The sequence below is a fragment of the Coloeus monedula genome (genome assembly GCF_965178545.1).
Source record: "Coloeus monedula genome assembly, chromosome: 26".
In the NCBI taxonomy this organism is placed as follows: domain Eukaryota; kingdom Metazoa; phylum Chordata; class Aves; order Passeriformes; family Corvidae; genus Coloeus; species Coloeus monedula.
This window is the reverse complement of record NC_138806.1, coordinates 3,965,080-3,986,754: the sequence shown is the minus strand read 5'-3', so window position 1 is coordinate 3,986,754 and position 21,675 is coordinate 3,965,080. Positions and strand designations below refer to the sequence as shown.

Genomic DNA, 21,675 nt, shown 5'->3' with positions numbered 1-21,675 from the left:
CAGGCGCTGGGCACGAGGAGACGGCAGCAGCTCGGAGCTGCCTGCCGAGCTGCTCCTGCGGGAGACCGGCATTGCCACCTCGTGGGGAGCCGCGAGCGGCACCTCCTCGGGCAGGACAGGGCGGCACCAGCACCCAAAGACGGGCAGAGGGGAGGAGGGTGCCGGGGCTCAGCCGCGGGGCCAGCCGAAGCCACTCATGACTGCAGGTGCCAGCTCTGAATCCTGTTCACAGAACAAAATCGGATGTTAACACTTCCCAGGCAGTGCCCAGCCCTCACCAGTGATGGGTTCAGCTCTGGTGTCTGACACACACTCGCCTCTTCTGGTGTTGGACCAAAGGCTCTGGGGGCCCAGTGACGAGGACACAACCAGGATGTGTTGTGTGGACTCTGCAAATCTGAAGTGACACTGATAAATCGACTCTCTGGGGTATGCTGGTTCAGCAGCAGGGCCAGTCTGCCCAGAGCTGACATCACACTGAAGGTACCAATGGCTCTGCTCGAGTGTTTGGTGTTGAATATGAAAAGCCGCCCTTTGGCTGCAGTGAGGACTCAGAAATGCCTCCAGCAGAAAGATGGAGTGCAAACCTCTAATTGCTTCTCCTGTCTGGCTGCTCCACCATGCGGCTGCTAGAGATGGCTCCTTCTCTGGGAGAGGAGGAAAATATGATCAGAAAAAGAGGAGAGAGAAGAACCATCTGCTTGTTCATGGTGGTCGTGGAGCAAATTCGCATTCTAATAAAAATTTCAGCCAGTTCTCCAGCTGCTCTGTCACACATAGAAGAGACAGATGCTTCAGAAACACCAGAGAGATACAAATACAGCAACGCAAACAATTCCCTCTGCCCGGTGCAAGAGAAATCATTTGCCTTTATCTTAAATAAAAGCCCCAAAAGAATGATGCAACATCCGACCCATGTGGCGTCTGCCAGAGCCGCAGATGGCAGCAAACCCAGCTGCCAATAACCTGTCAAACCCACATCGCGCTTCTGAGATGGTGCCGAAGCAGGGCCGGAACACCTACACAGGGAGCTGGGGCTGCAGGGGATCCAAACAGAGCTGAGGGGCTCCAGATAAAGGATCTTCAGCCCAGCAGGCGCAGGCCTCCCCGGGACAATGCTCCCGCTCCGCGGGCAGCTCTAACCCACTCTCAGAGGAGAGCTCACACTCTGTCTGGATCTACGTGGCTTTTGACCCCATTAATTTCCAGAGATTTACTGTCCTTCGTATCGGGAGTCTCAGGGTATTTTTAGCACCCGTACCATGTCTCCAAGTGGGATGTGACATTCCTGTGCCAGCAGTCCCTGTGCTGTGCTGAGCCACAGCAGGGAGACACCCTCCAGTTTGGGGGGTTTATCCACGGCAGCACCGGGAAAGCCACGGAATGTCTGTGTTTAGCAGCTCAATCCAAACACTGTGAGCTAGGCTCCAGGCCCTAAAATTTGGACTCAGGAGCAAGATTAAGCCTGAGATCACCAGTTCCCACTGACCCTGGTTCAGGCCCTTTTGGGCTCGCTGCTCTCCGGAGCTGACTCCCAAGAACACCTTTGTCTCTCATTACAAAAGGACAGGGACTGCCCCTTCCCAAGCACTGGGACTGGGGTTACTGGGATGTCCTGACCCACCCAAGCCTTTGGGACCCCCGGCAGCCAGGGTGGGATGGGCCAGCGCTCACGACAGACAGCAAAAGGAGCTGAGCTCACCCTGCACAGGCTGAGGTTTGCCAAGGCCTGACAGACTGAGCTGAGGTGCAGCAAGTGCCAGGGGACTCATTTCCCTCATTTAAAGAGAAAAGCCTTCCTTTGCTGTCAGATTCTGGTGACACCTTCAGCATTTCCCTTTGGCAGCAGAGCCCAAGGCCCACTCCAGAACTGTGTGTCCTCCGAGCATCTCCCTGCCAGCAGCCTGAGAACAGCACCCTCCTCTCTGTCAGCACGTAGCTCCCTGCATGCTGCAGGTGCGATGCCACCGTGGGGACAGCCGGTGACAAACCCCCGGGAACAAACCCACATCCACGGGCGAGCTCTGAGCATTCCCAGGCTGCAGCTCCAGCAGGAGCCGTGCCCTGAGCGCCGCAGTCGCGGGGTGGTGACCAGGCTGTGCCGGGCTCTGAGAGGCCAACCCGGGCTGAGAGGGCCACCCTGGGCTGGGCACAGCGGTGTCACCTCAGGCTGGGATCGCTGCCTGTTCCTGACACCGGGAGATGAAGCGCTGGACCGGCAGGACCTGGGGCCTCTCCACGTGCACGGGCGGCCAGGGAGACACCTGGAGTGGCCACAGGAACCCAGGAGGGCTCTGGGCAGCCCTGGGCAGCGTTGGGCTGTCGTGCTGGATGGATGCGATGGATGAAGGGATGGGAACAGGCAAACTGCATCTGGCTGCCCCCGGCTCCTGCGGCCATCTGGAGGGTGATGGTCACCACCGCTGGACAATGTGCGGCCAGTGAGGGGTCAGTGAGGGGCCGTCAGGAAAGGGGTTCAGTCTTTTGAGGGTCCCAAGGGGATTTTGGAGGGGGTTGGAGTGCCCCAAGGAGATTTTAAGAAAGTAGAGGAGGGGTTGGGGGTTTTTGGGACTCCCGCAGAAGTTGGGGGGTCCTGGAGAGGTTTGGGGGGGGGAACAAGGGTATCTTGGGGAAGGTTGGAGGGTCCCAAGAAAATTGCGAGGTCTAGAGGGGATTTGAGGTTCCCGTGAGGGTCTCGGGGGCTACCCTGTTCTTTGGTGGGAGTCTCAAGGGGATTTGGAGGTGTTTGAGTGGTCCCGGGGAGCATTTTGTGGTTCATGGGGGTATTTTGTGGGTGTCGGGGTGGAGGGTGGGTGTCCCAGGGGGATTTTGGTGGTCTCGGGAGGGCTTTGGGGCCCGGGGGGTCTCGGGGGCGGCGGGGGGGAGCCGGGGGGTCCCGGGGGTCCCGGCTCCGGCCCAGGCCCCGCACTGCGCACGCGCCACCCCGCGCGCCGCCGGGCCCCCCTTCCGCGCATGCGCCCCGCTCCCCCAGCACCCGCCGGGGCGCGGCAGCGTTCGCCCAATGCGTCCTGACGCTCCCGCGCGGCGGCCAATCACAGCTCCCGTTGGCCGTGCGTGATGACGTCACGCGAGGGCGGTATATAAGCCGTCGGCGGCAGTCCCGCCCCCCTGACAGCGCCTCGAGCCGCCGCCGCGAGAGCATCCTCCGCCCAGAGCCGCTCCCGCCGCCAGAGCCGCCCCCGTCGCCGCCGCCGCCGCCTCCGCCGAGGGAAGGGAAGCGTATCGTATGTCCGCTATCCAGAACCTCCAGCCCTTCGGTGAGGCCCTTTGTGCGGTGGGGCCGGGGGAGCGCGCGGGCCCCGCCCCGGTCCCGCCCCGTGGCGCAGTTACTATTCCGGGCCCGGTTGCGTCAGCCACGGGAGGGGGGGTGTGGGCGGGGCCCAGGCGTGACGGGCGGGCGCGGCGGCCAATGGGGTGGGGCGGGGGCGGTATCCGCGCGGGACGAGCAGTGCGCCTGGGGGCGGGGCCGAGGCGTGACGGGCGGGCGCGGCGGCCAATGGGGCGTGTCCTACGCGTGACGGGCGGGCGCGGCAGCCAATGGCGTGGCTGCGGAGGCGGGGCCTGACGGCGCTCCCCGCAGACCCCTTTGCGGATGCAAGTAAGGGTGATGACCTGCTCCCGGCCGGCACTGAGGACTACATCCATATAAGGATCCAGCAGCGCAACGGCAGAAAGACCCTCACCACAGTCCAGGGCATCGCGGATGACTACGATAAAAAGAAACTGGTGAAGGCCTTCAAGAAGGTAGGGCTTCGGGCCTGGGAGGGCAGCAGCCACGCCCAGCAGGGATGTTTATATGGTGCTAAGGAGGTTTTTGTGTCTTTGCTGCAGAAATTTGCCTGCAATGGTACTGTAATTGAGCACCCCGAGTATGGAGAAGTGATTCAGTTGCAGGGTGACCAGCGCAAGAACATCTGCCAGTTCCTCGTGGAGGTAGGACACCTTTGGCCTGCTGGTCACTAAAATAAACATGGGTTTGTTAAATGCACACGGGTCCCTGGGTGTGGGCAGCGTTCAGATGTGCAGAGGCGTCACTCCATGCTGTGAATGCATTTTCTGTCTTGCAGATTGGACTGGCTAAAGACGACCAGCTGAAAGTCCACGGGTTTTAAGTGCCTGTGGGCCACTGGAGCTTTATGCAAGAAGATTTCCTTACCATGAAATTCCCACCTGTCCCTTGTCATAAGTTTAAAACCAGCCGGTTTGTGTAATGTAACGATCTTGGGTCCACTCTTGATCTGGACTGTTGTAATTGGTGATGTAATAAACTGACACGAGCCCATGCTATCTCGTCTGGCTGTCCCTCATTTCCCAGAGGTAACGCGGGCGGTGGCACCATCCAGCCTGAAGCCAAAAGTTCCAGCTGTTCCCAGCTAAGCCCAGGGATTCGGCCTGTCCTGATGGCTCCTCAGTCCAGCTGCACTTCCATCCTGACAGAGGGGAATTGTGTCCTGCCTGGTGCGAGGCCCCGTGCCGTGGCACAGGGACGTGGTGCTGTCCTGGGCAGTGCTGGCTCCCAGAGGCAGAGGGATTTGGGGAAGCCTGGCTTGGAAGGAGTGACAGAAGAGTGACCTGGAGGCCAATGGCAACAGTTCAGGTGCTGGTACCTGTGAGCCCTGAGGTACCAGGCACATGAAGGAATGGTCCCATGGCTTAAACTTGTGGCAAGGGCTCGGTGTTGGACTAACGTAAGGAGCGTCGCTGAGAGCTGGAGCTGCAGAGCCTTGTGTCAGTAGCACTGCTGCCTCACACCCTGTGCAGTAATATGGCTTTGGTTTCATTTCTAATGTTTTGTTGTAATGTATTTGAAGTCTTATTTAAATAAAACTGGTTTTCAAAAGCCTGTGCGTGGTGGGTTCCATTGCTCCCAGCAGCTAAAGCACCTTCCCCTCTTGCCATCCGTGCTGCGGCCTCAGTGCTTGGGGGCCCGGTGCAATTCCCTGCCCTGGGGGCTCCTTGGGGCCCTGGGGGTTGTTCCCCTCTCTGGCCCAGTGCAGAAAGAGGAAGCTGAAATCTCTTTGTTCAGTGTTTGCTGCTCCTGCCTGGAGCTGAGGGAAAGCCGAGGAGTGGGTGGGTGCTGAGTCAGTCCCTGCCCCGGCTCTGTAACCCTCGAACCGGCCCCTGTGCTGGTTGTGTTCCTGTAAGTCCCCGGGGCAGGGTCAGCACTTCTGCTTCCCGAACACTGCTCTGGGGAGGAGGGGGAGGCGCTGCCACCCGGGTCAGGCTCTGCCACAGGTCAGGGGCTGAGTGCCCTCCTTATTTTCTGAGCTCAAGCTCAACAAGCAAGAAGGAAATCTCAGTAAAATGCACTGGCTGAGGGCAGCAATGGTTCTGGGGGCTGGTGGGTGCCTCCTGTGCAAGAGCAATGTGAAATGCACTGAAATGCCTAAGAGTGCACAGGAAATCCCTGGGTTTCCCTCCCATTTCCCCCAGCCCATCTGTCCTGCAGCGGGGAGGGCTCGAGTGTTCTGGGAGGCTGCTCCCACCCTGGTCACCTGCTCCTGGCAGCCTTCAGAGCAGGTCACGGCTCTTCATCCCCTGCCACAATGACACCCATCTCCCACGTGCTGCTCGGGAGCACCGAGTTCACTTTCCCGGGAGACTTTGCTCTTGGAAACCAAATTGCTGCAATTACGCAAAGCAGCTTCGAGTTCACGGAGGAGGCAGGTGACCTCCAGCCCTGCCCATACCTGTGAGTGACCTCCAGCCCTGCCCATACCTGTGAGTGACCTCCAGCCCTGCCCATACCTCTGAGTGACCTCCAGCCCTGTCTGTGCCTGGAAGTGATCTCCAACCTGCCCATATCCTGGGGAGCAGGTGCTGGCAGCGCCAAGGCCAGCACTCACACCAGGGTGTGTTTGTGCCTACAACCTGATGCAGCCCAATCTGCTCTGCTCTGCAGCTGCTGTGCCAAGAATTCTCGTGCCCCCCGTGTTGGAGCACATCCAGCCCAGATTTCTCCCTGCTGGCTTTGCCAAACTGCCCACAGATTTGGCCGCTGCCAGGACAGCTAGCCCCAGCCAGGCAGGAGTGAGGGGTGCTTGGTCCATCCTCCAGCTTGACCTTTGTCCACCCATAGAAGGACCCAGCCCGAGTGCCCATGGGCCCGGTGGCAAACCTGCGTCAAGGCGATGCCAAACCCGTGGCCCTGGAGGGAGCGGCCGCTGTGTCCCCATCACTCTGATGACTCATTTGGTCCAGATTGAGCCATTAAAACCCAGAAATTGGAAAACAATTTGTTTGTTCCTTGTGCAGTGCGCTCGGTGGAGCGAGCAATCGATGGCCGCAGGGTGCCGGGCACCGCTGCCTTCCAGCCATCCAAAGCCCATTTGTTTCGGGGCTGTTTGAGGAGTGCCGACACGGCTCGTTGGGAACGCCGTGGGGACACGGGACAGTGACGTGCCCCAGCCCAGGATGTTGTTCACGGCGTTTATTGCAGGAGGGAGACAAATGGTCTCTACAAATACACTGATGGGGGGTCAATACAGGCAGCAGGAACCATCAATATCGAACGAGGGAGTGGGTGGCGACAGACGAGGATCTTCGAGGGGTTCTGACAGCGAGCAGGGCCCACTCCTTCCACAACACCCCAAAACTTCTCAGGGTGCAGGGAGAGATCCAGAGCTGCAGAATGGGCTGCTCCAGGGCCTGTGTCCTGGTGAGGGGCCTCACACACACAGACACAGCCCACCAGGTCAGTGCAGCCCCCAAACCCCGGGGGCACAGAGCCCTTGTGGCACAACACATGTTACAAATGTGTACAAACACCTGGGTGTCGGTGTGTGGGTACATCCGTGTGTGTGTGTGTACAGACACACAGATACATCTGTGCTCATGTAATACAAGTATGTATACACACATACTTGTTTATGCACATATATACCTGTGTGTTTATATAGATATATACATATATATCTATATTTATATGCGTAGATACGTATGTATGTATATGCATTATGTATAAATGTGTACAGATTTAGATATATGTGTACAAATATCCATATATATACATAATCCCAGAATCATTTAGGTTAGAAAAGACCTCCAAAAATGCATATATGTATGGATACGTATATATAGAAAGAGATATGTCATGGTATTCTTTATGCATCCATCCCACTGCACACACCCTTCATCACTCCATGACATACAATTACCCCATGCAGTCGTCATCTATATAAACACACACGTGCACACGTGTGTCCATGCCTGTAGCTGTGCCCACATGTACCTGTTTACATAGATACATAAGCCATGTTATCTATTAGAAATGCATACATTATATATTATCTGTATTTTGTGCTGTATAGAATGTTATATATTATACTGTATTATTTATACATTTATATATTCATACATATACACACCATTGCAGTGTATTATACTGCATAGTTGCTGTCTATTAAATAAATATAATAATAACAATAGTGTCATATAATTATAGTATCATATAATAGCAGTACCCACCTAAATAAGTACCTGCACTAGTGTATGTGTGTAGGTATCACTGGGACTCCGTAAGTGTTCCTAACTGTGCATGTGGATGTGGGGGTGCCAGGGGCGGGTGCCTGTGAGTGTTCAGCTGCTCGCAGAGCTGGCCTGGTCTGTACAAACGTGCAGCCAAGGCACCGTGCCCTGGTAGCTGCAGCTGGGTTTGTGTTCCCGTATGTCCATAGACAGCCAGACCTGTGTGCATGTGTAGCTAGGAATGTATATGGACACGTGTGTCCCTACATATGTGTGCATATGGATACGACTCTGTCAAGCTGTGTGTCTGTGTGGTGTGTGTGTCTGTGTGTCTGGGAGCACACACAGCTGCCCGAGGGCCCCCCCAGGGGTGGGTGGATGTGTGTGGAGCCGCCCTGGGGTGTGGCAGCCCCGGCAGCGCCTTTAAAAGCGGGACTGAGCTGGGGTGATGTTGGAGAGAAACACCCGCTGAGACACCCACCAGGACCCCACCGGGACACCCTGCTGAGCCCCAGAACCCACACGTGAGTCTCACAGGGCTCTGGCACTATCCAGAGGTGACTTGGGGACCAGCTGGGAGACAGAGATGGAGAAAACTTGAGGAGCAGATGGGAGGGACAGAGCAACTTGGAGACCCACTGGGAGGGACAGAGGGGATCTGGGGCCTCGCCGTGCTCTGGGGATGAGAACCCTGCTCCCCAGCTGTTGGAGTTCAAGGAGGATCTGGATGATGCTCTTAGCCACGTGCTTTAGTTTTCAGTATCCTTGCAAGGAGCGAGGAGTGGGACGCGATCCTTACGGATCCCTCTGCCTTGACTCCGATTCCAGGGGAATTGGGGACCAGCCAGGAGAGAGGGATGGAGAAGACTTGGGGAGGAGATGGAAGGAATGGAGGAGACTTGGGGACCCAGAGGGAGGGACAGAGGGGAATGTGAACTGGCCATGGCCTGAGGCTGAGTGCCCAGGCCACCCTCACCACAGGCTGAGCATGTCCCCGTTCGGGGGCTGCAGCTCCCCCCCGCTTCCCCAGCCCTGTTCAGTCTCTCCCCAGCCATGAAGGTGATGCTGTGCCTCGGCCTCCTCCTCGCCCTCGCAGTGACCACCTGCCAGTGCCGGCCAGCGGCAGAGGCACCAGGCACCAGGGGGGACCCCCAGCAGCACCCCCCCAGCCTGGTCCGGCGGGACTGGCCCCAGTACCTGTCCCAGGAGCAGCAGCACCTCTTGTCCCAGTTCCTGCCCCACATCCTCACAGGTACTGGGAGCTCAGGGTGGGCAGCCCTCGGGGGGCACAGGCCGGCCCCTGTGCCAGCTCTAACTGCTGCCTTTACCCTGGCAGAGCTGAACAACCACAAGGCCTTTGTGCATGAGGACAAGGAGATTGAGGCTTTGCACGACCACTACTACCCCGACTGGATGGACTTCGGCCGCCGCAGTGCTGAGGACGAGGCCGGTGCTGCGTAGCCGCTGGGCTGGCCTGGCCCCGCAGAGCACCTGCACACTCAGTGCATGTCCTTTACCACAATAAAACTCTGGCACTACGGCCTCTGCACTCCGGGCTGTGCTGGGGAGAGCCTGGGAGGGTGGGCAGCAGGGATTTGCCCCCAGCCCCACAGGGATGCACAGGGCAGAGACCGAGCTGCTCACAGCAGCAAACACAGAACGTGGCAGGAGACACAGCACACACGAGCTGCTCTGTAAATTCACATTTATTTTCCAGGGGATGGGGCACAGCTTGGAGGGAGGGACACAGCCAGGGGGAGCAACAGCTACGCCCCCAGAAACATCCCAAGCTGTGGGTGCTGCTACTATTGCTACTCAGTGGGCAGGAAAGAGTTAAAACACCATTCCCCTAAAAAGCCAGTCCAGTCCAGGTGCTGGCCAGGGGCCCAGCCAGGGTCCAGGGGTCTTGCCCTGGCCCCAGCGGGTTGCCCCAGGACCCACCCAAGCCCAGACTGAGCGTTGCCCTTCGCTGCAGCATCTGGACAGCCCCAAAGGGCCAAGCTGCCCCTCGCTCCACAGCCAGGCTCAGCAGAAGCAGGAACAGTTTTTATTGCCAGAAACTGGCTCTTGTGAAGGGTCCATACTCCCCAGCAGGGACGGGGTCAGCCAGCACCCTCTGTACCCCCCATCCATGGGGAGCAGTGCCGGGTTCTGTCCATGCAGCCAGAGCAAAGCTCCCCATGCTGGTGCCAGGAGCGCTGACAGATTTGGGGCAGCACCAGGAGCTGAAGCATGTCCTGTCTCCATTCCCCCATGGATGGGTGAGGAAGAGGATGTGTCTCACCCTGAGCCTGGGGGTCTCTTCTTCAGCAGCGTCACTTCTGGCTGCCCTGGGCCCCTCTGAGCCCTGGCCGGGTGTAGGATGTCTCCCCTCTGGCCACCACCTTGTCCAGCCCCAGGCGCTGCAACTTCTCCACCAGGTTCCAGCTGAAGATGCTGCTCCTGGGTGCGGGTCCATCCTGACCCCTGGGCACAGGGGAGGGATGGGGCTCAGAATTCTGAGGGTCCTGGGAGTGGAGTGAGGGGGCTGACCATGATCCAGTCCTGGGTGCCAAGTGGGAATCTCGCCCCAGCAAGAGCCTGAAGAGTCCCATGGGGGTACTCGGGGGTCCAGGACCAAGCGCCAGTGTGGGGGGAGTCTGTTCTGGTGAGGGGCTGCCGAGGCTCAGCCCCTCAAAGGGCCCACAAGAAGGCACGACGGCATGATACAGACTGGAGGAGAAGAGAGAGCAGAAGTGGGGATCAGTTGGGGGGCCCTGTCCTGGAGGATGTTGCTGAAGAGGCCAGGCAGGGCTGCGGGCAGATCAGGACCCCCTTTTCCTCCTTCACCCAACGAGCCGTGGGCTACAGGAGCCTCCCACGCTGCAAACTGCTCAAGCAAAGCTCACAGGGGAGTGCTGGGGGCTGCTCCTCAGCAGCCAGGAGAGATTGGGACACAGCCACTGCTCCACAAGCATTTCCAGACACCAGGGTTTTGTCTAACAGTGAACTCCAGCTCACGCCAACCCCCAACGAGCCTTGGGGGGGGCTCATTAGGGCTAATCACCGGTGCTCATTAATGAACGGACAGCCCAGCACCCGGCTGGGAAAAGCTCCTGCCTGCTGCCCAAGTGTGGAGGAAGGAAAGCTGTATCTGTTCCCCAGAGTGCCAGGAGCACTCGCTGCTCCGTGCCCGGGGTGCTGCCCCTCCGGGCGAGCCCACCCGAGGAAGGCTCTCCATCCATCAGGGTGCTGCAGTGCAGAGGAGGGGGGCTGGTCCCAGCCCCGGGCACACAGACACCCCAGCAGCCAGATTTGGAGATGTTTCTTAATGCTGGCATCTCTCAGAGCATCAGGGGCTGCAGGTGGCCCCCGGCCTGCCACTTCCTCAAGCTGCAGGGAGCCGGGCACGGGGGCGAGGAGGAGAGAGCTCGGGGCGTACAACGGGGCGGGGGCTGGTGCAGGCAGCGCAGGCGGCGGGGACCACGCGCCTTACCTGGGTGTCACCGTGGTGAGCGCAGTGGTGGGGTGGAGGATGTGGCAGGTGGTGATGGTGAAGGTAGACGGGGTCTGGGGGAGGTTGTTAACAGAGAGGAACACTGGAAGGGACAGGAGACAAGGGGTCAATGGGAAGGGGGGCAGGACACAGGCGGAGGGCAGGCGGGACAGCCAAAGCTGGGCTGGAAGCTCCGTGCCCAGGGCACAGCTCCAGCAGCAACTGAGGTGTGGTGCCTGCTCAGAGGGGGCAGCGAGCACAGGTGGGACGAGGAGATGCCGTCTGTCCCAGACCTGCCCCTTCCAGCCAGCCGAGGGGCAGCAGGGGCTCGCCACGGTGATGGCAAGGGCTCATCCCGCCGGGGCTGCCCGAGAACAGCCCTTGCGAAGCTGCAGACGGAGCAGCCCCGCGGGGACAGCGGGGTGGCAGGGACAGGCTGCTGCAAGAGGGGAGAGCACGGCGGGAGGCGAGGGGCAGCCTCGACTGGAGGACAGGGGCATTGCGGGAGCTGCGTCCCCACGGTCCCCTCACCCCACGCTCACCCCTGGGGCGCTCCTTGGCTTTGGCGGGTGTTGAGGTAGGGAGCAGCTGGAAGGAGCTGGCATCCACATCGTCCTCCTCCAGGTCATTGAGGCTGTACACCTCCTCCAGGTCGATGTCCAGCTGCCTGAAGTCTTTGGTGAGCACCCCGGGACGGGGCACCAGGATCCCACCCAGGTTGGGCTGTGCCAGCTGCTGCCAGTGGTGGAGTGTCACAGAGCCTGGGGGGGACACAGCCAGGGGGAACTCAGGTGGGGGTGTTGGACCCTCAGAGCACCTGCAGCTCTACACCCCCTCTGCCCCTCACCTTCCAGTGGCTTCACAATCTGCAGTTTGTCGGGTAAGTAGGTGAGGGAGCCGAGGGAGAAGCTGGAGCCAGCGGTGAGCTCTGAGCCCCCCGAGTAGCTGGTGCCAGTGGAGACGATGCTGCCCTCGGGGGTGAGGAAGCCACTGGAGCTCGCCCCATCTCTGAGCCGCCAGAGCTTGCGCTCCCGCTCGGCCTCGAAGAAGGAGCGCTCCTCGGAGACGTGGCTCTGCTGCCGCACCGACAGCCGCTGCACCGCCGCCTCCAGGTCCTGCTGCCCCGGGGCTGCCCGGGAGTCCTCGCTGGCCCCCTCGGCCCTGCTGGAGGGCACAGCGTTAAGGCTGCCCGGGGCTGCAGTCCCACACTGCACCTCAGGCTGTGCTGGGCCCCAGCCAGGCCCTGCTCTCCCTGCCCCAGGCTGGTTCCTGCTCCCGTGTGACCAGCAGCTCACCAGCATCCCAGCTCCTGTGCAGGGGCAGCCGCTGTCCCACCCGGCCCCATTTCCCCTCCACCCTGGCACTCACCGGGCGCCCTCCGAGCCCGAGCAGTTGGTGTGGGGGGTGCTGGCCCCCCCAGAGTGGGCAGCCGACAACTGCTTGGAGCCTGGAACGTGGTGGGGAGACTCAGAGCAAGACCTGGCTTTGGCTGTCTGGTTCACGGCCTTCACCGTCTCGAAGACGCGCTGGTAGCTCCTGTGGGCAGGAAGCGGGTGGGGGTGAGCCGGACCCTCGTCCCATGGCACAGCAAGAGCCACCGATAACAGCACTCACTTGTAGTCCGAGGAGGAGCTGTCTGTCCTCTTCCTCATCATCCCCTTGATCTCAGCAGCCAGAGAGTCCTGGGGACAGGGGTACGCAGTGTCAGTAGGGGGGAGAGCAGGGGCCCCCACCCTGCCGCCCGGACCCCGCGCTCACCACGGGCAGCAGACTGGCCGCGCTGTAGCGGCTGACGGTGCTGTTGGGCAGGCTGCGGCTCCGCAGGCTCTTCACCTCCTCCTGGGCTTCCTGCAGCATCCCGCCGCATTCCGCGTACTTCTCCTGCAGATCCCGCAGCTGCGGGGACACGGGCACAGCCTGAGCACGGCCCCGGGGGTAGCGGGGCAGGACCCCCCACCAGGCCGCACACTCACGGCTTCCCCCGGGCTCACCTCCATCCGGAGCTGCTGCTGCACCTCCTTCGCCGCGGTCAGGTGCTGCTGGAGCTCCTCCACCTCGGAGCCGTACTGCGGACAGGAGCGGCCAGGTCAGGGCGCTGTGCCCGCACCTTCCTCCCCCCGGCACGGGCAGGGCACCCTCACCGTGCGACACTTCTGCTGCAGCTCCGCGACCTGCGCCAGGAGCTGGGTGATCTCCTCCTGCTGCCGTGCCGCGTCCTCCGCCCTATGCGCCAGCTCCTCCGACAGGTGAACGACCTGCTGGCTCGCTTCGGCTGGGGGAGGGCCGGGGTCCGTCACCGCCAGGGCACGGGCCCCAACCCCAGCCCACGCAGCTGGGCAGTGCCTGCCGGGCGGTGCCTGCAGACCCCCGAGCCCTACGTACAAAACTGCTCCACGCAGTCAATCATCAGCTGCTGCTCCTGGTCCTCGTACTGACAGGTCTCCGTGGCGATGTTGGTGGCCTGGGGGAGAGGGTTGGCGGGGCTGAGCATGACAGGCAGGACCTCCCGTCTCCCCCGGGGGCAGCTCGGGTCCCCCCATTGAGAGCAGAGCATAGGTGGGCACTGAGGGGCATCCGTCAGCTGGCTCTGCTCACCTCCATACGGAGCTTCTGGTTCTCCTCCTCCAGGCACTTGAGTTTCTGCTGCAAGGTGTCATACTGGAAGTACTGCTGCAGGGACAGCGAGGACTCGTGCCTGCGCAGCCTGGGGACAGCAGGGATGGCACTGAGCACCCGCAGTGCGGGAGTGCGGGCAGGACGGGGCTGCCCACCCAGACCCCTGCCCATTCCCCCAGCTCCCAGGCACCTGCAGCAACCAAGCTCTGTGGGGTTGGACCCACAGCCACCAAGGGAGGGAAGGGAGTGTGGCCAGTGCTGCCCTAGGGATGGTGATGGCTCCTGCCCAACACCTCTGCACAACCCACAGGAATAGTTCTGCCCCAGGTGAGTGGCAGGACAAGGACTCCCACTCACGGTGTGGAGGTGGTGGTGGTGGGCTCGCTCTCCTCCGTTGTGGTGGTGTAGAAGTGGAGAAGGTCGTCCCGCATGGAGACCTCATGGCGCAGCTGCGCAATCTGGAGAGACAAGGTGCTTCAGGACACGGCCAAGGGGACCATAGCTGCCCCCAGTGGGGCATGCAAGGGGCCAAGACCTGTGCCCAGGAGCTGTTACCTCCTCTTTGGCCAGTTCCAGCTGCTCCTCCAGCAGCTCATTGCGCTCGGTGAGGCTCCGGTTCTGCTTCAGCAGGGACTGCCCAATGCGTGCTGCTAACTCCAGGTCCCGCTCTTTCTGCAAGGGGCAGGTCTGCCTCAGCTGGGATTCATCCCTTCCCCAGTCCCTACCTACCCCTGTGTCCCCAGGGTCCCACCAGCCCTCACACAGGTGGGATCTTCAGCATACCTCATCCAGCAGGTTGGTGACAGCATCGATGTCGTGGTAGGTCTTCGTGATCCTGACCACCCGCTCAGCGCACAGGACTGGGGGAGAGGGCCAGAAGGTGAACCCCCACACTGCTCAGCACTGTCCCCCCAAGGCTGCTCCAGGCTGGTCTCCAAAATGGACCTTTTCTCTGCTGGGTGTCACCTCGCGCAGGCAGAGGCGGGCAGGGATCCCCACAGCCGTGACATCACCATGGGAAATGAGGGGCTCACACCCAACCCTGCCTGCACCTTGGGGTGGCAAGAAAAATGCTGGGCCCCCTCGCTGCCCCCATGACCTCAGCACAGTGCCAGCCCCACCGCAGGACTCACAAGCAGAAAGGAGGGACGGGGAAGGGCAGCAGCGGAGACAGGATCGGAGGTGACATCTCCAGCAGAAAGCAGGCTGGAGCTCCAGTATAAATAGCTGTGGGTGGCACCGTGCCGAGCCGGGCTCACAGGCGGCGTCCCCTCCAATCTGTCCCTAGCCCCCTCCCCCAGATCCCCCCCGAGAAGCCAGCCCTGCCCTAGTTTCTCTCTGGGGGAGGGGATGCTGCAGCCCGCACCCACCCCGTGCCCCTCCAGCTGCACAACACAACGATCCACAAAGCAACAGAGGCAGAGGCAGCTGCGGGCAGGACGCTGCGGGAACGGGCAGCTGCCCACCACGCCAACACCACCGCGTCAGGCCGGGCCCCAGCTACAGCTCTGCCTCCCCCCGCTGCTCTCTGGGCCTCTGGCAGGCAGAGGAGGTGCAAGGATGGAGACGTCGGTCCCCGCGGTACGGATCCTGCCAACTGCGCCCGCAGGAGCTGCCAGGCAGCGCCGGGCACGCACCCAGACGGCGGCGCTGGAGCCGTGCGGTGCGAGGGAGCCGCGAGCAGGCGCAAAGCCCCGAGCCCTGCCCGCACCCCAGAGCCTGCTTACAGCCCGGGACCTGCTGTACCCCGCACCCTGCCCACACCACACAGCACTCACGATGCTCTTTCTGATGCTCTGCTGCCCCGAGGGTGTGTGCCTCAGTCTTCCCTGGCAGAGCAGCGCTGGCTGCGCTCAGGGCCCCCCACCCGCGTCCCCAGTCACAGCCACCCGCCAGTCGTGCAGACGAAGTGGGTTAACGGGGAAGCTCAGCCACACAAATCCCATTAGGCCTCCCCAGCTGGGGTTGTGTAATGGTGAGTTTGTTGTCATGGCAATGCCCCCACTCGCCACCCCGGTCCCGTCCACTCCTCACTGCCCCGGGTGCTCCCCCACACCCCAGAAGGCACGTACCCCAAACACGTCCATGGGAAAAAGAACCAACCCCAGCCTCACCCCCCTCTCTGCACCCCGACAGGACCCGCTCTCCGCGGGGGTCCCCAACTGCACCTCGTCAGGCCCCTGAGCCATTAATTGGAAATAATTAGAGCATGAGCATCGTTACGGTTGGAGCGACCGGCTGGCCCTGGGAGACGAGCCTGCAGCGCTGGCAAACATGTAAACATCCATCTGCGGGCCCGATCCGGCGGTGCGGGAGGGGAGGACCCCATTCCCACGGGGGGAGGGACGCCCTTCCCCACGGGCACACGCAGACCTGGCAGGGCCCCTCGCCCCGTCCCTCCGTCCTCTCCCCACCACTCCCGGTGGGGGGACAGGTCCCCTTAGGGTCGGGGTGATCCTGGGGGTCCCCAAGGGACCGGGCGGCGGCAACCCCTGGCCAGAGAGCGGCGAGGGAGACCGGGGTTGCGGGAACGCACAGGTGGGAAACAGACGGCACCTGCCGAGGGAAGACCCTGCCCTGACCGCTCCGGACCAGCCCCGGCCCCGGCGAGACCCCGGCCCTGACCGCTCCGGACCAGCCCGGGGGGAGCCCAGCACTGCTGCAGCCGCATCCCGATCCCCATCCCCGGGGCGGGACCACCCGGGCCGCCCTCACCTTCCTCCAGCTCCCTGGCGATGGGGTCCGCGCCGCCGCCGCGCTCCGCGTTCCCGTTCAACTCATCGTAGGCGGCGGGGCTGCTCCAGATCTCCATCGTGCCGAGCCCACCGCAGCCGCCCAGCCCAGCCCCGCCGAGCGGAGCCGCTGCGGCCGTTCCCTCCCCTATTTATAGGATCGCCCCGTCCCCGCGCACCTGCCCGGCGCATCCCCCAGCGGCGAGGCCGGGGCTGGGGCCGGGACGGGGGCGGGGTCGGACGGGAGCGGAGCGGGGGCGATGCGGGGATCGGGGGATGCCAGAGGCTGTCCGGGAGTGCCCGTTCCCCCCTCTTTCCCGGGTCGCCCCAGGGACACGGTCCCCATCAGGCACTCTAGGACCAGGCTCCTTATTGGGGCATGCACCAGGACAATTCTGCTCAGCCCAGGGGGGCTGGTGCAGGTGGGCTCTGTGTCCCACCTCTTCTCCCAACTCACAGCCCGGGGAGTCTGGGCACACGGGCCCCCATGGGTGGTGATGACTGCTGAGGGGACACTGGGGGTCCCTGAGCAGCAGCTCTGCAGGGTTCATGCTATGGGTCTTGCACAGCCAGCGGCTTCTGTTCCTTGGGAAGGACAGGGAGAGGTTTTGGGCCCTTCACACAAAGTCATGACCGTGGAGGGCTGGGGTCCCTGTGAGGGTCAGGGTACATTTTTCTGGCCAGCCCTGTTCTGCCACCCCAGGCCTGGTCCCCCCATCATCACCCACATCACAAACCCTGCACCTGCAGTACCGGTGCTGGGACCTACCAGGTCCCTGAACAGGAAAGGGTTTTTCCATCCCACTCCAGTCTTTCCATTCACCACCCCTGGCTCAAAGCATGGGCTGGCATGAGCCTGGTCCCCTCCATGCCCCACTCAGGATGCCCCACACTCCCTGGCTGGGACCCCCTTGTCCCCACAACCACACTGATGCAGAAGCAGCACAGTAGCAGGAAAACTGAATAAATCATGGTGCTGAATTATGGAGGAGCTGGCAGGCACGTAGCACAAGCCACGTGGGTATGATGCTGGTAATGCCAGCATACTCTGTCCTCATCACCTGCCCCAATGCCCTTCCTTGTTAGCACCCAAATAATCCGTGAATGGGTGCAGCTGAAGCTGCCTCTCACCATCCCACACCTTTGCCTCCTTGACCCCTACCTATTGAGATCCTGACCCCCAACCACATCCTGCTGTAACCACCAGCCCCCTCCGGAGTGGGGACTGGAGCAGGTGCCCTCAGTCCCAGCCTCTCCCTCCTCCTGGTACTGGTGCTTCCCCTGGTGAAGTCTGGGACACAGCCAGCACCACCAGCTGGGCACCCACCCTCCAGGGACCCCAAGGACTCAAGCATGCATCTCAGCATGGACAGGCAGGAGCTGCTTCTTCATAATCCCCTGCCCCAGGATTTGCTCCTCTAGGCAGGTTCCCTATGCCTGCACAAGCAGATTACAGGGGGCTATTTCTGATGGCAGCTTAAAGGTTTTGGTAAAGGAATGACGCCATGGGCCCCCTCTGCAGCAGCACATGCCAGGGGCACTGGAGGCCTGGGTATCTGTGACCTGCGGGAGTCTGGGACTGAGAACCACTGGCCCCATGGAGCAGGGATAGGGTGCTGGGCTCCTGTGGTGGTGTGTGCTCCCTACCCTATGGCACAGAGACAGGGTTTGGGGCTCAATCCCTTGTACTGTCACTGCAGGGGGCAGTGCTAATGGTGGGGGGCACACCTCACCACCTGCTGAGCAGAGAGGGGAGCAGCCAGAAGGGGAAGGCTGCAAGCACAGGCAGGGCATGCTGAGAATTCACCCCCAGCCCAGCCTGGCGTGAGCAGGTGGGTGGAGGCCTCAGCCCCATCTGTCTCCCACTGCCCCACATCCATCCCCCAGCCCTCTGCTCTGATCCTGTCCCCGTCACACGCATGGCAGAGGCAGAAACAAAGCAGAAATAATCCGTCTGTGCCCCCCGCTGAACCCCGGCCTCACGCCAGGAATGGGCCGCGTCACAGTGCCATGGGCATTGCCCCTGCCTGGCCATGGGGGCTGCAGGGGTCTTCCCCTGGGAACCCCACAGCTCTGGGGGCTTTGCTGGCAGCCGGGGCCCCGAGCCCCGCTCCAGGCTGTCATGTCTGAGGGAGCAGCAGCCCTGGGATTCCCTGGCTTTCACCTTCTGCCAACCCAACCAGTGTCCCACCCCTGTGAGCCAGAGCACAGTGCAGAGGAGCAGGGACATGCAGGGGGTCCCGAGAAATGATGGGGGCTCTCTCCCAGCATCTGGCTTGGCTCAGCAGAAGCTGCTCCCAGAATTAGCCCGGGATGTTCTGGGTGAGGAAATCCAGCCCGTCAATCTCATTAGCAGTGATTAGCTCCCAGGCTGTCCTCGCCGTCATGACCCTGCGCAGACGCTGGGCCTGTGCCCACCACCCTCACCAACCCCGCCGCCCTCGCAGCCCACGGGCACTCACGGAAGTACTGCAGGGTCTCCTCTATCTGCTGGGGGGTGAGGGGGGCTATGGGCTGTGGGGGGCCGGGGGGGGCTTGCAACCAGTCGCTGTGTTCGTAGCCAAAGACGGTGTCAGCCCGCAGCGTGTAGCGGGGCAGCTGCTCGCCCAGCAGGCTGATGATCTCCACCTCGGGGACATCCTCGCTGCACAGCTCTAGGGACAGAGGGACACGGTGTCAGCCCGGGGTGAGGGGCATATGGGGGGAGTGGGCTGCACAGGGGGTTGTGGCAGGTGAGCACATCCTGCACCCCCCAGCCCACTCTGTCTCCTCCGAATTTGGGACTGGTGCCACCAGCTGGGTCTGTCCCCAGAGCCACTCGTGTGGAGACTGGGGGGTCCCCCGCAGGGTGGCACTCAGGGACCCTTGCCCCAGCTCTGCCCTGCTCCCCCCTCATCGCCGCGCTGTCTGCGGGCAGGGTCCTGCTGCCATCTCCTGGCCACGCTCTGCCCGGCCGAGCGGCGCTGGGGACAGCAGGCGTGGGATGCAGCGTGGGGTGAAGGATGCCGGGACAGTGGTTCATCTCCGGCCACAGAATGGGGACAGGATGAAGGAACAGCCCAAAGCAGACCCAGCTCCTCACTCCGCTCGCCCCGGTTCCCCCAGGCGATCCACTGGCACCCCCGGCTCTACCCACCGGTGATGGTCGCAGCATCACGGTGTGTGCCCGTGTCTGACCCGTGGGACACCGGGTTGGTGTGGGGACAGGCAGCGACAGGTGAGTCCGGGCTGGGCTGGAGGTGGCAGGCGGGTGGGCTCTGGCTGGGGAGGGTCTCTCGTGGGACCGGGGTGTCCAGTTTGGCTGGCGTTATGTGGGGGCCTGGCTGCCATGGGGAGAGGCACCGTCCGCCCTGGCTCCCTGGAGCTGCGCTGGCGGGCAGCAGAGTCCCTTCTCCGGCTCTGCCTGGGGGGAAGGAGCTGTTGGGGTGATGCTCGAGGGATCAGGGACGCATCCTGAACCCCCATATCCCCCAGCATCCTGCCGTAGGACAAACATCTGCCAGCCCGGGGGCCGGACGGCATCTCCAGGGCTCAGGTGTCCCTGATCCCTGCCGTTGGGACAGGGGAGCTGTGGGAACAGCTCAGCTCCGCCCCTGGATATGGGGCAGGTTTAGCAGAGGCAAGGGGTCAGCGTACCTGCTCTGCGGTGGCTGCTACGTGACGCGGGGGGCTCAGCACCAAAGCAGCGCCAGTGCCGGACAGGACAGGACCCTGCCCCGCCACGGGGATTCCTGCTGGGTCGCTGCCTGTGGAGCGAACAGGGAAGGAGCTGTCGAGCTTCCCGGCAATGGGCAGACACGGGAGTGGTGCCAGCGAGAGCCCTGGGGAGCTCCACCTCGAAGAGCAAAGTCCACCTGTGAACCTCCACCCTGTCTGCACCAGGATGCAGAGCGGGGACCTGCCGTGCACTGCAGAGCAGGGCTGGGCAGCATCTGCGGCTGCCCCAATCCAACCATAAACACATCATGAGACGGGCCATAAATCCAGCATATCCCTGCTCTCCTGCCACCTCCAGTGGCACTGGCTCGGGCTGCAGCCACTGCTGGCACTGCTGCCCCTCTGCCCTGTGGGGCAGGAACCTCTACACAAGCCCTCTGCCCCATCTCTACCCCTGCTCCCACCTCTACCACCTCCCCGTGGGGGCTGTGGCACCAGCAGCCCCTCGTTCCTGGCTGCAGGCTCATGCCAGGGCATTGCTGCCCTCTCTCCTGGCACAGTAATGTGTCGCTGCCACATGCACAGCACCCAGACCAGGCCACCCTGCACCCCCCCGGCACACAGGGACGGCGAGAGGCAACATGCAGCTCCCAAAGCACACCCACAGCCTTCCCCAGTCCTCTGCCCCATGGCACTGGGTCCGCTAGACCTCGGGGCCCAATCCTGCACCGCGATGCCAGGAGAACAGCTCCCCAGCCCCAAGCCCTCAGACCCTCTTCTCCCCAGAGAGGGACAGGGACCCACCGTGTGTAGGTGCCGCGCTGCCGCTGGCTCCGGGGAGGGAGCCCGGCCGGTGAGTCAGCTCAGCCGGGAGTGCCAGAGCCCTGCGTCTGCTTTTGGCCCAGCTCCTGCACGTACATTCACTCTCCCCGGGGGAACCTTGTTCAGACACGTGCGAGCAGCTCCCATCGCCCGCTGCTCCCATCGCCCCCCGCTCCCATTGACCCCGAACCCCACTGTCCCCCCTCCACCAGCGTTCGGCTGCCGATGACCCGGGGACCTGCCCCACGGGAGCTGGGCGAGAGCAGGACGGTGCTCCCGGCACCGATGGGACAGGGGCCAGGAGGAGCAAGGTCCCGGCTCAGTCCGCCCCGGGTTACCTGTGCAGACTCGCGCCTGCTGCTCCCTGCCCTGCCCTGTGCCGTCCTGCAGCTCCTGCCCGGGCACCTCCCGCGGAGCGGCTGAGCGCCGTGAGAAGGGGAGAGACGAGGCAAATTCTCCGGGGGCTGCGGCAGCCGCCCTCTGTGACACTCCCAGGGGACGGGTGGGGACCGGCTGGGCACGGCCCGGGGCTGCCCGGAGATTTGGGGTACCCGAAGGCAGCCTGGGGGAACGCGGGACACCATGAGAGCCGGAGGCAGAGCGCACCCGGTGACAGCGGGCACCGGGTGCGCCCCGGAGGTGGGGCGGGACACCGCGGGAGCCGAGGGCTCGGTGCGCCCGGGAGTGCGGGAGATGCCGGGTTTTTCCCAGGGCGGGGAATCCCCACACACGCTGGGCGCTGCTCCTGGCGCGGCCGTGGCTGCGGAGCCCTCGGATATCGCTCCCGGGCCCTGCCGATAACGAGAGCCGCTCCCCGGCAGGTGCGGAGCGCGGCCGAGGATGTCGGGACCCGCGGTCCGTCCCACCGCTCCCGGAGCCCACCCG

The 21,675-nt window shown here is 62.6% G+C and overlaps 3 protein-coding genes across 3 annotated transcripts; 2 read left to right on the top strand and 1 right to left on the bottom strand.

Moving 5' to 3' along the window:
• Positions 1 to 3,141: 3,141 nt before the first annotated feature.
• LOC309582415 (eukaryotic translation initiation factor 1) lies at positions 3,142 to 4,303 on the top strand. Its single transcript, XM_082297572.1, has 4 exons — positions 3,142 to 3,278; positions 3,602 to 3,765; positions 3,853 to 3,954; positions 4,089 to 4,303. The coding sequence occupies exons 1-4, from the start codon at positions 3,248 to 3,250 to the stop codon at positions 4,131 to 4,133; spliced, it is 342 nt and encodes a 113-aa protein (XP_082153698.1). The 5' UTR covers positions 3,142 to 3,247; the 3' UTR covers positions 4,134 to 4,303.
• A 1,264-nt stretch (positions 4,304 to 5,567) lies between these two features.
• On the top strand, positions 5,568 to 8,949 carry LOC309582212 (gastrin/cholecystokinin-like peptide; the record flags this gene model as incomplete). The annotated part of the gene is made up of 3 exons (XM_082297250.1): positions 5,568 to 5,688; positions 8,540 to 8,740; positions 8,825 to 8,949. 3 exons carry the CDS (start codon positions 5,568 to 5,570, stop codon positions 8,947 to 8,949), a joined length of 447 nt encoding a protein of 148 aa, XP_082153376.1.
• Positions 8,950 to 9,803: 854 nt separating this feature from the next.
• Positions 9,804 to 16,391, bottom strand: LOC309582211 (trafficking kinesin-binding protein 1-like; the record flags this gene model as incomplete). The annotated part of the gene is made up of 15 exons (XM_082297249.1): positions 9,804 to 10,200; positions 10,964 to 11,066; positions 11,506 to 11,724; positions 11,811 to 12,124; positions 12,332 to 12,499; positions 12,578 to 12,645; positions 12,722 to 12,859; positions 12,955 to 13,029; positions 13,105 to 13,235; positions 13,346 to 13,424; positions 13,559 to 13,667; positions 13,937 to 14,037; positions 14,135 to 14,251; positions 14,363 to 14,439; positions 16,295 to 16,391. 15 exons carry the CDS (start codon positions 16,389 to 16,391, stop codon positions 9,804 to 9,806), a joined length of 2,193 nt encoding a protein of 730 aa, XP_082153375.1.
• Between the last annotated feature and the right edge of the window lie 5,284 nt (positions 16,392 to 21,675).

What these genes read in the sequence shown, in the direction of transcription:
- LOC309582415 (XM_082297572.1), top strand. Translation starts at nt 3,248, where the DNA reads ATGTCCGCTATCCAGAACCTCCAGCCCTTCG. An exon ending in CCAGAACCTCCAGCCCTTCG is followed by an intron (nt 3,279 to 3,601) that starts GTGAGGCCCTTT and finishes CGCTCCCCGCAG; the next exon opens with ACCCCTTTGCGGATGCAAGT. An exon ending in TGGTGAAGGCCTTCAAGAAG is followed by an intron (nt 3,766 to 3,852) that starts GTAGGGCTTCGG and finishes TCTTTGCTGCAG; the next exon opens with AAATTTGCCTGCAATGGTAC.